The 14,588-nt window shown below is 36.7% G+C and overlaps 1 protein-coding gene across 2 annotated transcripts in view; it reads right to left on the reverse strand.

Moving 5' to 3' along the window:
- Positions 1–266: 266 nt before the first annotated feature.
- Ift57 (intraflagellar transport 57) overlaps positions 267–14,588 on the reverse strand; it is a 55,554-nt gene continuing 41,232 nt past the window's right edge. The window contains exons 7-11 of one of the 2 annotated variants that reach the window (XM_042676904.1): positions 10,200–10,271; positions 8,154–8,285; positions 6,695–6,757; positions 1,385–1,451; positions 267–447 (exon numbers count right to left, since the gene is read on the reverse strand). In XM_042676904.1, coding sequence (XP_042532838.1) covers positions 269–447; positions 1,385–1,451; positions 6,695–6,757; positions 8,154–8,285; positions 10,200–10,271 — 513 coding nt within the window. In that variant the 3' untranslated portion in view covers positions 267–268. The remainder of the gene's footprint in view (positions 448–1,384; positions 1,452–6,694; positions 6,758–8,153; positions 8,286–10,199; positions 10,272–14,588) is intronic. The other variant, XM_042676905.1, reaches the window with a different exon arrangement.

Raw genomic sequence — 14,588 nt, forward strand, 5'->3', positions numbered from 1 at the left:
TTCCCAGGCCAGGCAGGAGTTTTAACAAAGGTTAAATAGGTAACGAAAGCTTCTTCAAATGTGAGAAATTTTTAATTACTTTATTAAAAATTATATTTAATGTTGAGTTTACCATTATAATCACCATGATACAATATTGTGTGTACATAAGCAAAAATTACCCATTGAACATACTTTTAGAGGTATAATTGTATTTGGGAATCAAAGCAACATGAAAAATAATTTGATATAAAAAACAAATAATGAGAAGCATGGAACGTGGTATGTTTTAATAAGGGCCTATTGCTGATTCTGGAATAACCGTTGCATGCATGTCCCGAGTCATGTTGGATTTCTCCTTCAGTTTTGATTGGAGTAATGTGTGTTCCACAACACCGATTCTAATATCCATCTGAACAGTTTCTTGTTTCAGTTTTGTCAAGCTCTGCTTAATCTTCACCAAAGGAGCTGTACAATAAAAATAGCACAGAATAAAAATGCTCATTTGGAGTATTAGTTTATTATCGAATTGTATGACATTTTCCTCATTTTATCTTAAGCCAAAAATAGGGTTAAAAAGACAGCCAACAATGCGCTGACATTCACAGATTTTTCAGCAGCATTTTAAACACCTAAAATTTTTAGAATGGGAAATGATTCATTGTTAGATGTACGGAGGTTGAACTTTCTAAGTTTTCTAGAGGAAGAACCACTAAGTGGGTATTTAAGGATATGTGGGAAAGGATTTTATGGGCTTGTTGTTTCTCTATAGGAGAAGAAGATAGAAAGGGAGAAGAGGGAAGAGAAAAGTATCTTTGTGATAAAGGTAATAAGCATACTTAAAAATATACTGCAAAAAAGCTCCTTTAAGATCAGTCAGAATATGCCACTAGAGCTCTAGAAAGTCTTTATAGGCACAGAAAAGCTTTAGTCAATAACAATTACGCATCAAAATTCCTTCTGGGAAGGAATGAAACAAAGGAACAACCCCCTATAGGTCACCAAATCATGCATGTAATGTTTGGTCAAGGGCCAAATGTCTTTGCACATTAGATATTTAAAAAATAAAGCCATTTTGATAAAAAAAAAAAAAAACAGAATGAAGTATCTTTTAAATTGGCAGAATAAAGCAAATAGTTAAATATTTCCCCCATCTTTGAATCAATACAGCATGAGTTTAGTAAACCTAAATTACAGTAAATATATTTCTACTCTTTTCAAGTGACCAGTAAGAAGCAAGAATACACAGACTGTCAACATCATTTTTGCACCATGTATCACTCTTGAAACAAGTAACTAATAGTTTGTTGTAAGAAGCAGATTCCCTATACATTGCTTATGTAGTTTCTTGAGGAGTCGGTTTTCTCCAGCTCACTTTTCCCTTTTAAAATGAGCACATACTCACCACCATCAGTCATACTGCTGCCCTTTTCTTCCATTTCTTGTTTAACTTTTTCTAATTCTTCTGTAACCTTTCATTGAAAAAAGTTTACATGAGTGCTAAATTTTAATAAACATTCAAAAAATTTTGAATGATGCTTGGAGAAAAATTAATTTATTTCCCAAAAAGGGAAATAAAACATTAGGGACATTCTGGATATAACAAAAAGATGAAGTATGCAGATAAACAAAATGTTTCATCTTCTGAGAATGCTCATGATGTAAAACTTGACCACATTACTTTCACACTAGCTTTATCACATTGTGACATTATAGAATAGAAACCAAGTTGTTTTAAGCATGAAGCCCTTAAAGCATGCAATTCTCAGAACATTTACACTTATATTTTATTTTCTAATTATTAGTTATTAATTAATAAGGTGATATAAATACCAGAAAGAAAATTTGGCTTTCTAAAGGTTTTCAAAGTATCTTATTTATTTCCTCTTTTTTTCTTTCTTTGTGTGTATGTGTGTGTTGGCACTAGGGCTTTAACTCAGGGTCTTGCACTTGAGCTTAGCTATTTTGTCCAAGGTTAGAGCACCACTTGAGCCATACCTCAAGTGGTTGGTAAATTATAGACTTTCCTTTCAAGACTGCCTTGAATCTTTTTTTTAATGTAAGAAAATAATTGATAATATTCTTAATATTTATTATTTGACTCATCAGAGACCAACAGGTTATCAAGAAAAGGTGCTTGCTGGGTGTTGGTGGCTCATGTCTGTAATCCTAGCTACTCTCAGGAGGCTGAGATCTGAGGATCATGGTTCAAAGCCAGCCATGGCAGGAAAGTCTGTCCTCTTATCTCTAATTAACCATCAAAATGCTAGAAGTGGAACTGTGGCTCAAGTGGTAGAGTATTAGCCTTGAGCAAAAAAATAAAAATAAAAATAAATAAAAATTACGCTCAGAGACAGCATCCAGACCCTAAGTTCAAGTCCTAGGACTGGCTCTCACTCTCCTGCTCACTCACATTCTCTCTTTCTCTCTCTCTCTCTCTCTCTCTTTCTCTCTCTCTCTTTCTCCTAAAACCATGAATTTGAAAAGACATAGCGTGCTACTGTAATTGTTCCAGATACAGATGCATGCAATGTTGAGATTATAATACTGTAGCCTTTTTAGCAAAATTCTAAGCTAGCATAATAATAGGTTAGAAAATATAATCTTGAAAAAGTTGAAATTTTTTAATATAATCTAGAACTAAAGCACCATTACTGTAACTTAGTAGGTTTTACCTTTTATCATACTGGTGAGTAAAATCTTCCTAGGGAATAAAGTGCTCATCCAAGTAAAGCAAATTAATTTCTTTCAGGCACCTGAAACATTACAACTGGGGATAACTACCTGCTGCAAAAGAACTAAATGGATCCCTGGACTGTCTTCAAGTGTTAATTTACCTAACATAAGTGAGCACTTTACCTCTATATAATGTTTTATTTGCCTAGAAGCACCACAAGATTAGAGTCTAAATATTTCTTATTGTATATTTTGGGTGTTTTAAAATAACTATTCCTGAAATAATCTCTATAAAAGGATCTTGAGCCACCTAGCTTCAGCCTGCTGTGCCCTTTAATGATAGATTTTCCTTGATATGCTACTGTGTGTGTGTGTGTGTGTGTGTGTGTGTGTGTGTGTGTGTGTGTGTGTTCATTCAGTTCTTTCTTGGAGATGGCAAGAACCTGGGATTTTCACCTCTGCAACCCCCCCTCCCCCTCCTGTCACATACTTGCTGAGCCCAATGGGAGGTAAGACCCTCGCCACCATGTCTATGTGCTCCATGCGGCTTTCTCTTCTTCACTCCAACCCCTCTCCATCCAACCCCCAATTGTTGTTCTGGGGGTCTATACTTCCAGTAAGAAATCTTGCTACTTTACATCCTCTCCTGCTATACTCCAATACTTGAGGCTTTTCATTGGTCTGTGTTGACTCCTGTTGAGACATAGTTTTCTCCAGAGTCTAACAAGAAGTTACTTCCCATGAACAGTTGGGGTTTTTCTCCGTATTCTCTGTAGTCATGTTCCTCCAGGTTCCTATGCTGGCTATAATAGCTTCCATAATGCTAGTAGCTGAGTAATATGAAATAACATCCAGAAGGCACTAGTCAGTGCCTACAAGTGGTGTGAACTGGCTCATCATAGGGGTTCTACCCTGTTGTTGGTCAGAGACATTCAATCTCTACTAAGGGGGCCCAGGAGTTTAGCCCTCTGGGCCCCCAGGTCTTGGGTCTTCCCAAGAGGATGCCTGATAAATTGCCAGGGCTCACTCCAGATTCCAAAGAGAGGAAAAGAAAGAGAAAGTTTTCCAGAAAGGGAGACACCTCTCTTTCTGGAGCTGCCTGCACTCCAGAGGCACCTGCAGGTGGTGATAGGGGTTTCACCCCTCTTCCTAGATTTAAATCACAGGAATATCACCCTGGCTCCTGGCTCCTGTTTCCTCCCTTCAGATAAGATGGGAGGAATCAGCTTCATTCCTTTAGAATATCAACTTGGCAGCATCTTAAAGCACTGGGAACACTTTGATCCTGATAACCAGAAAAAATGTTTTTTGTTTGTTTGTTTGTTTTATTGTAATATAGCTGGCCCCAACATCTGCTGAGAAACTAAGAGAAGTGGCTGGCAAATGGGTTTAAATTTTAATAACATCTTGCAATTAGATCACTTTTGTAAGGAAAAAGTGAAGTAGATCAACCCACAGGTCTACGTAAGGGTATCATGGCACAGCACTGGACCTCAACTTCTGCAAGAGGACCCTCAGGTGAAGAAAAACCAAAAGAGATAGAACAATGTCCTTCCCTCCCTTCTGGGAGGGTCCCCCATCTCTAGGGGAGCACTGGATTCACTCTCCTATATCAGAAACCTCCTGAACGCTAGCCCTTTCCAATCCAGGAATGTGGAGCCCCCTATTCACAGGTGCTAGCAGCTCTACCACAGCCCCAGTAGGTGGTGGAGCCAGAGGGTCTTGAGTTCACACCCCCTTTTCAGTGGCTGACATTCAAGGGTATAAGGACAACTTAAGCAAAGCCCTCATGCTAACCTCAGTTTGTCCTGGAGGGACAGTCAGTTCATCCTGACAAACTGCTCCATCCTCATAGATAAAAGAATTCTCACAGTCACAAAGAGAGAAAGGTAAGCAAGACATTTCATCAACCTTGGGCATTCGGTAGAAGCTTCAAAGCTTCCATTGGGTCTACAGATGATACATCTCAGTTATACTGAGTTATACTTAATGGTGTAACAAATGAGAAGTGGAGGAGAAAAAGTTATGGAATAAGGAAAGAAGGTGAGCCAGAGTTAAGACAGTCATGGTTGGGAACGCCCAAATACTCATGATTGAGAAAGCCCAAAGAGGCCCTAGGATGTGACAGAGGGAAAAAGATGGCAATCCAGCAAAGTCTACCTGCTACGAATGTTAAAAGCCAGGGCATTTCAGAAGACAATGCTCAGTACCCACTTCCTAATCCTTGATCCTGCTCCAAAATGGGAGAGAAAGCAGAGCACTGGAGACTTGACTGACCCCACTTCCAGTGAGGAAGGTAGCCAGGCAACACTCTAGGCCCAAAAGACCCACTCAGAATTGGATGGGGAGGCCTAGAGACACCCTCTGAAGCTCCTGCAGTGACTCTCTGTCTCCTATGAGGAACCTCAAAGAACCATGGACATCTGGGTAAGAAAATTTCATTCCTTTTGAATATAGTGACACTTTATCTTTGTGTACTCCCTTATTTGGGGGAAGTTCTCCTTCCTGTGATGGTGACTGAGTTTAAATGTTAAAAATAAAAGATCTAGTATTTCACTCCTGACATGCCTTGTCAAATTGGGGATCTGGCATTCTCACACAAATTCCTTATTACAGAGGGTCAAGATACAATAAACGAGTGATGCTGACAAGCCTTTGTCAGTTAAACAAGCCCTGGGCTGACAAGCTTCTTCGGAACTCACACTGAATGGTTCTTCACAGAGAGAAGCAGTTAGGTACCAAAAGGGGAACAAAAAGCCAAGATTTCTGTATTTAGCCAGGAGAAAGTCAGGTAGTTAGTTAATTTTTTTTTTAAGGCAAGTAAGGTATTTGCTAGATTTAAATCACCACAAAGCATTTAGAAGTGGCAATTTATTTCTTTTCCAAAGTTGTATGAGGTGTGGCCAGGACTTTGAGAATGAACTACCACTTACATTCTGTCTGGAGGCCTCAAGCCTCTGGAGAGGTACAAGGAACCAATGAAACCTTAAAGAAAAAATTGGCTATACTATGATGACAAAAGACCTCAGGAAACAGACTCATTTTCTTGGTATCCTAGGATTTGGACACTGTAAGGATGGTCGGCTGATCTTAGGATAGATAATGAGGGATCATGACTTGGCAGATTCCTGGAAGGGTTCTGGTATGCCCAAGGTTGCAATCCCATTTTTTTAAGTATATGGATGAGATGCAACACATGTGCATGAAGCCAGAAGTAGGAGTTTGCTGTGCAAAGGTCAGGCTACTTCTAGAAAGCTGAAATTTTCTTAGTCATGTGTTTGCTCTTCAGCCACCTAGCTTGAGCCCACCATTTCCCTTAATTGTGTCCTTGTTCTCTCTCTGTTAAATTACTAAAAAATTAAAAAGGCTTAATTATTTACTAACGAAACAGTGAAGTGTATAAAAAAGTATAGTAGATTGGAACAAAAGACAGTCTTGGATTTTAGTCCCAAATTGACTTATGATATTGTTGCAAAGAGATTTTTTTCTTTTCTAAATGTGTAGTGTGTGTGTGTGTGTGTGTGTGTGTGTGTGTATTTTCTGATCAGCTTTTCAGTGTAAACAGAATGCACATTATCTTTCTCAAGATGATGACATTTTCCAGAATAAACAGATTCTAAGCCACTTTCAGTTGTAGACAAATATACATCCTGGATCACATACAAATACTGAACAACAGTATCTACAAATAAACCTTGCATCTTGCAGACTAACATTAAAATTTCCCATAGACTCCTCAGTCAGTGCTTTACCCATACTAATTATTTAAAAATAAAGATTAAGGAACATTATCAATGCACTAATGATATGAATAAGATTTATGTTGAATTTAATATAGTAACTTTAGGTATATTAAGGAAGCAAGAAAAGGATAAATAATTGATTACTTGAGAAGAAACCTAGGGCATTTCTCCTCGAGAAGATGATTTGAAGCCAGAGGAAGCACTTATTGAAGTAAGCAGTATTTAGTCATCTGATGGCTCTGACCAGCTGAGCCCAGCGGACAGGTGAGAAGCACAGCAGGACTGCTAGTGTGTACCTCAGATAGGAGTCTGGTCCTTTCAGTTACTCCACCATTACCCTGCTGGTATCGCTCCTTTGCCTGAGGGGAAAAACATTCTGCTTAATGACAAGTCCAAAACAGAAGGAGATTACTTAAATATGACCTCTTTGTGTTCACAATGTCTACATATATATATCATTTTATGACAACCCCCATCCTTGTTGGTGAATACATTTATGACACTGCCATTTAACTATAGCCATTTCATGTCCCTAATAGGTACCCTGTATTTATTTAACTACAGCACTATAAAATGATGAACTGCTTTAACCTTCACATGCTGACTAAATAACTAGTATGGGCATGGCTCACAATAAAAACTGTCCTCAGTGATTTCTAAACACTTTAGGAGAGAGGCACTTGGTCAATCTAATTTGCATGCTATGCAGAGAAAATTAGTTCTAAAAAGAAAAAATACCAATCAAAGTAGAGCATCAAGCTCAGCAATTAATAAGGATTAACAAAGAGTATGACAGTACAATCAAATGGAATATGTTCTTGGAAACTAACCTAATAATCAATTATTCAATATTAATGTTAGACAGATGCATGATGGCTTTAATCAGAGAATTTTACAGCACTTTTAAAGTAAAATATACATGAATAGATCTGTATATGAGGGAATATGATAGAATAAGTTAAACAGATAATAAAAGAGAATTAATTTCTACTTGGTCTTTGATAACTTCTGATGTACAGAAGTTATCTCAAAAAGTTATTACTTTTTTTCTCTTCCTAATTTTGTCTGCTAGAAAAAATATGCCTTCCTGTGGTATTTATGAGTCTTACTAGCCTTCCTTAATCTCAGGAAATGGGTATAAATCCTCAAGAAAGCCATTAGTTCCCTAATGCTGAGAGAAAGAAGTGCTGCTTTCAGAGGCAAGCACTTTTATTTTTGGCTCAAGATCTGAAACTTTGGAAGGATATAAAGGATGAAAAACTTGTATTATTTTATTAAGTAAACTGCTTGTCTCTGCATCTGTCTTGCTTTCAGGTTCATTATTGTATAATTATATAATCCATTATTCCAAGGATCAACTTTCTCCTGGCATTCTTCCTCTCAGTCCTACAGTAAATCAACAGCAGACACAGAGGCAAAAAAAGTAGTCCTGATGCTGTTGCTGTTCCTGTTCTAAGATATTCCCCAGCAGCATATATGTTCACTTATTTAAACCAAATGAAGAAAGGTAGTAAAGAAATATAGAGGTAAATAATTCCTATTATATATAAAATGTAGATAAATTCTATTACCTTATTGGCTTCCTAGAGGAGAACTAATGTGTTTGTGAAAAGCATTACATAATTCTTAATGAAAAAGTGTTAGGTCAAATTTAGGATCAGGCATTGGTATAAATCCTTGGAAATTATCTTTTTAAGATTATATTTTCATTATCTTTAAGTAGTTGTACAAAGGGGTAAGTCATTTTAAAATTACCTCACTCAGCTGAGCTTGAGCTCCACGATATTCTTGAACAAAGTGCTCAAGTTGATTGTTGATATACTTTTCTCGGCTGCCAATCTTTTCCAGAGTCCTACTAATTTCATTATGGAGTTTGTCCAAAAAACCCTAGAAATCACATGGACTTTTTAAAAAGAACCCAGAAATACACTTAAGAAAAGTTAGACATCCTTAAATCCATTCCATAAGTAATCAAACATGAAAAAGAAAAGAATGTTTGCAATTTTAAAAACAAAACAGTATATGAACCCTCTTCCCTTTCCCATGGAATCTGAATGCTCCTCTTGTGGATGCAAAGGAGGGAAAGTGATCCTGAAGCTAACTTATGCACTGCATTGCAGTCTGTCATAGCATGCGTGCTCATTTCAAACAGGACTGAATGAAAAAAAAAACACTACATGATGAGAAATAGTTTGGTCACACTGCAGAATTTTAAAGAGGAAACTATTTCAGGTGTAGTGATTATGTTCCTGTAATCCTAGCACTATGGAAGCTGAGGATATGGGAATCACAAGTTTGAGACCAGCCTGGATTTCACCTTGAGACTGTCTGAAAACAAAACAACTATGTTTATTGCAGCATTATTTACCAGAGCTAAGATATGGAATCCACCCAGATGTCCCTCAGTAGATGAATGGATCAAGAAAATGTGGTATATATACACAATAGAATTCTATGCCTCCATCAGAAAGAATGACATTGCCCCACTTGTTAGGAAATGGAAAGACTTGGAAAAAATCATATTAAGTGAAGTAAGCCAAGCCCAAAGAAACATAGGTCCCATGGTTTCCCTTATTTGCAATAATTAGCATACGTCTAGGACAATCTTAGCAGATGAGCAGAATAGCTCAATAGCTATGGACATATAACCATATAAGATGACACTAAGTGAAATGAACTCCAAGATATGGACACAGAGGTTTTTCTTTGTTGTTGTTGTTTTTAATGTACTATGTGATTTTTTTTGGTTCTTTTATATGTTCTTCCCCCTATGGTTTATCCTCTGTTGTCACTGTATTTGGTTTTGGGACCCTGGTTTTGTATATACATTTATTTGAATAGGGAAGGGAAGGGGAACAACAGAATGGTGAGATGAAGAACAAGGAAGGAACCAATTGTCTGTGATATACACAGACAATATGTTAGAAATGACCTGTGCAACTACGGGGTAGTTGCGGGGAGGGAAAGTAGGAGAAAAATGAGGGAAGGCGTAATAAGTTTGACAAGAAATGTACTTACGTAACTGTAACCCCTTTGTATATCACCTTGACAATAAAAAAATAAAAATAAAACAAAACAAAAAACAAAGCCAAACTAAACTAAATTTGGTAGGATTAGCTAATTCAACGATCCTAACATGTATCTAAAATTTATGTGAATGCAATTAGTTTTACATAAACTTCAGTTAATGTAGGTAAGGAATAATAAGGTTTTCTTACAATGGAAATGAAAGATAACTGAAGAGCCTAGTGGGGAAGTAGAGTCCTAAACTGAGACCTCTAGCCTGAGACCTAGAATGTCTCATGAAGATTTTTTTCATGGCATCCTTTTAAAGATCTGATTTCCAGCATGGCAGCAGCTAGGAAAGCTTAGACTACAGGACATTGCTGACCTGGCATTCTTTTATACCCAGACATTTAGGGGAAAGTGTTGAAGTATTTCTAAAGTCTCAGTATATATACACCATATATATTATATGTACACATATATGATCATACATGTAATGTATGATATATGTTATCTATTACCTGTTATGCATATTTTATATGTATTATATATCATATATATAAAGCTTAATATATCATATATATAACAGGTATGTAGGATATTTAAAAATATAGCTTTTATGAGTTTCCCTTCTCTAGTTGGCTTAAGTATTAATGGTGTGAGAATGTAAAATGTTATATCAATTAATAAGCTGCAGGAAATCATACGTGTGTCATTTTCCCTTCTTCTCTCATAATATAATATCTCTCACAGATAAGCAAATACACTTTGATGCATCTGAAATAAGGCACCTACCTTGGTCTCCTTTAGAGCAGATTCAATACCACTTTTGTGTTGGTGCATTTGGTCAATATGGATTCTCCAGTCCTGTTGGCAGAGAAGTATATCGGAATAAAGTCAAATATATTTCTTCTTTTGCTCTGATTTTATGAAATGGTGTCCTGTATCTTTATTGCTTTACTTGCTAACCTACTCCAGGTGTCAGAGTCCTATATATAGCTTGCAATCAATCAGATTATAAAGAAAAATGTGTAGAGCATTTTAGGATAAAAGGTTCCAAATAAATGTAAATTATTTTATGTGTTCAAAGAGTGATGTCTGATCATTTGAATACAGATTATTCTTGCACTGCTGGTGGTTAATATTTATGATGACCCATCCAAATGAAAAAGATCTAATTACTAGAAAAGAAATACTTGTTTAAGCAGTAGCAATTACGTTTGCCAGAAGCAACTCTCAACTCTCCACTCTCCTCTCAAATATCATATATCAGATCAGTTTGTCTGTTGGAATTAAAATAGGATTCTTTTATTTAGTACAATTTGCGAACTTCTTCCTTGATGAAGGAAGTTTATAATGGTTGTTAGAGTTTATATATTTGCTAGTACTGACTGCTACCACCAGACTAATTTGAAATTTAAGCCATCAATTTAATACCCTAGTATTATAATAACTCCAAGATATTTCAGTTTATATTACTATAAGTAAAAATTTTATGACTTGAGAAATGCCTATCATATAAGAGAAATACAAGTTGCAGCGAATGATGAGACTAGGGTATTTCTTGGTCTCTCATGTTTGAATTCTGGATGCTTTCTCCATCTTGTACTTTCACACTATTTTTTTTTCCAGAGAGAAACACTTTGTATAGAAAAGTATCTATTTTTTAACTTTAAAAGATGCCATTGACTATAGGGTACTACATATACCAGCTATAAAACTATAAGGCTTATTAAAACTACAAAGAAAAAGCATCTAGTCTCACTTTTGTCATTTCACAGACAAGTAAATCAATAGGTACATGTGGTGGTGGGAACTTGCCATCCCAGCTTTGTGGGAAGATAGGATTGAGGTCCAGGTCATCCTAAGTGAAAATGCAAGAGTCTTTCCTCAAAATAACTAAAGAAAAAAAGGGTAAAGGTACACCTCAAGTAGCCCAGTACCTACACAGGAGACTTGGGCCCTGAGTTCAACCTCTTGTACCACCAAAAGAAATTTCAAAAAAGAAAAAATATAAAGGGCAATACATGATAGCGAGGTTGTTAGCATGAACAAACCAGCACTTCCCTTTTCTGTCATATGAGCCAAAAATATCTCAGAAAGTGATTCTCGACATCAACTGCTTATCTGTTAAACAATCATCTAGTGCAATGTTTTCATTTTCCAGTGGAAGGGGCTGTTCATCACCTGTGAGGAGGACTAGACAGACTTGCCAAAGGAACAAGGCTCTACCAATTCACACAGTCAACACTGGAAAACAGGGAGGAGCAGCAAGTGGCTAGTTCTACACAAATGAACCAAATATGGTTCAAAATGGAAACCTTTTAGCCCAAGGATGTATCTTCAGGAAAGATAATAAGTATCATTATTACTTTAGTGGCCAAGTATCCATTCTGCCTATTCTCAAAAAGAAGTTCAGAGGACTTCATAAAAACAAAGATCAAGTGTTTACATGTCCTATCAGTTTCTCTTTGACTCGTTTCCTCCAAATATATGCATATAGAAACACACAGATGTGTAAATACATTTACACATCACATAAATAGATTTTGCCTATTGTAATGGATGTGTTTAAAGCAACTGTCCTCTTTCTTGTATTTTACACAAAAATTTTTTGCATAGACTGACATAAAAGACATTTTGAGAAAAGCAATCATATCTGCCTCATTTACAGATGATTGTGATAACTTACACTGATGTAAAAGTCCTTGAGGAGCTACAATTTCTGTGGGGCCTTGAAACATGGGTATCAGTTAAACAGGATAAAAAAGGAGAGGAGAAGAAGGACTAACATAAATGAGGAAAACACACAGGAAGAAGACTTAAATGAGATCGCTATTTCTCACTCAGTACAAAAATCAATTTGAAGTGGATCAAAGACCTCAATGTTAGACCTGAACTTTGGAACCACTAGAGGAAAATACAGGGAGAATACTTCGAGATATAGGCATAGGCAGCAAATTTCTGAATAGGATACCAATAGCTCAGGAAATAATAACAAGAATTGGTAAGTGGGATTGCATCAAAGTAGAAAGCTTTTTGCACAGCAAAGAAAACAATTACCTGAGTGAAGAAGAGACTGTCCACAGAGTGGGAGAAAATCTTTGTCAGCTGTTCATCTGACAGGGATTAATAGCCAGTAATATAAAGAACTCAAACTCTTAAAGCTCAAAATAACAAATAATCCAATAGATAAATGGGAAAAATAACTGCATGGACACTTCTCAAAGAAATATAATGGCCAATGAATACATGAAAAAAAATGTTCCACATCTTCAGTTATCAGGGAGATGCAAGTTGGAAAGCCCATCTTACTTAAGTGAGGACGGCCATCATCAACAAGACAAGAACAAATGCTGGTGAGAATGTAGGAAAAAAGAACCCTTAATGTAATATCAGTGGGAATGTAAATTAGTTTGGTTCCTATGGCAATCAGAATGGAGTTTCCTACAAAAGCTTAAATAGATCTACAGTACAGTCCACCCATATCACTTTTGGGTATATATCTTAAGGAATCAAAAGTCAGCACATAACAGAGGATTGTCCACCCATTGTAATTGAAAAAGAAAAGGAAAGAAGGATTAGAAAGAGCAAGAGTGAATTGAATTAAAGTACTCAATATGTATGCATGGAAATATCACAATACAACTCCTTTGTGTAATTAACATCTCTGAATAAAAAGAAACAATATTTGTTGTCTGGTTAAAAATTACTCTTTGTGTCTATTTGAGTATACATTGTGGATATGCCACTGTGTGTCTGTACATTATGGAGGGATATGAATATCGGGTACTTTTATTTTTTATTCTTTCAAAATTTTGTAAATGTTCTACAAAGGGAATGTTATCACTTTAATTCCATTCAGAGAAAAAGAAAAACATATATATGTCCAAGATATTCTTGAAATGATTATTTATAGTGGGGAACAATGATAAATGATTGTAATTGTGTATTTTAAAACATGAGTGCAAAGGTAAAATATATAGCTTTTGAAATACTACAACTGATAGTTCAAAGCTTTATAAAGGCTTTGGAAAACGTGGAGAAGTAATGGTTTTTTTTTTTTTTTTTTTTTTTTTGGTCATATGGCTTGAACTCTGGGCCTGAGTACTGTCCCTCAGCTCTTCAGCTCAAGGCTAGAGCTCTACCACTTGAGCCACAGTGACACTTCTGTTTTTCTGATTCTTAATTGGACATAAGAGTCTCATATACTTTCCTTCCTGGGCTGGGTTTGAACCCTGATCTTCAGAACTCAGTCTCCTGAGTAGCTAGGATTACAGGTGTGAGCCACAGGCACCCAACAGTAATGGGCTTTAATGATATGCAAGGACTTAGAGATACCTGCATTCCTTAAATGAACATTTAAAGTGACTAATGGTGACAACAACTCTAACACTGGTGCACTTGTCTATAACTGCTATGCAACTTTACTTTTTGACTCACAAGGCTTAGAGGGAGATATCACCCTTTCTTATCCATTTTCACCTCCCTCCCCTTGTAAGAAGGTTCTGAGTTTTGCTGTTTGTTGTGGAGAATATACTTCCCAGCAGCATGGCCTCTATGTCATTCTCTTTAGCAGAAGAATGATGATGCAAACTATCTATGCCAGGACCATACAGAAGCTACAAGAAGCGCCAAGCATCAGCCTCTTCATCCTTTCTGTCAGCCATGATTGAAAGGGAGCCTGTTGCAGGCATGGCCTTCTCTTCTGTTTCAGGGAATGCGAAACATGAGACCCGACTAGAGTAAAGTTACAACTACTGCTTACCACAAATCGGCAGACAAGCATCTTGAATGAGTTCAATGTGGATAGTGTCACTGTTATTGCAAGCCACTGTGATTTGGGGGTTATGCAGAAAAGCTCCCTCTCCCTCCCCCCTCTCTTCTCTCTCTCTCTCTTTTTCTCTCTCTCTCTCTTTCTCCATGTACATATAATTCAACTGAGAACAACTATAGATAAGCTAATCTTTAAAAAAAATCTCATATCTACAAAATGGAAAGTACTCTTCAATTGAGCACTTCCTACATACTCTACTCTGCCTTTCTTAGTGATGAAATGGACTACTAAAGAGCTTCTAAGGTAAACTAAGAGATCTTTTTGTTACATATCAGAGAAACCGTGTGGGCCACTGGAGTGTGCTGGTCACCTGTTCCCAAGTGCTCTAGACAGTCGGCGCTCATTAA

Source organism: Dipodomys spectabilis, unplaced genomic scaffold, assembly GCF_019054845.1.
Source record: "Dipodomys spectabilis isolate Male_0828 unplaced genomic scaffold, ASM1905484v1 ptg000032l, whole genome shotgun sequence".
NCBI classification, from domain to species: domain Eukaryota; kingdom Metazoa; phylum Chordata; class Mammalia; order Rodentia; family Heteromyidae; genus Dipodomys; species Dipodomys spectabilis.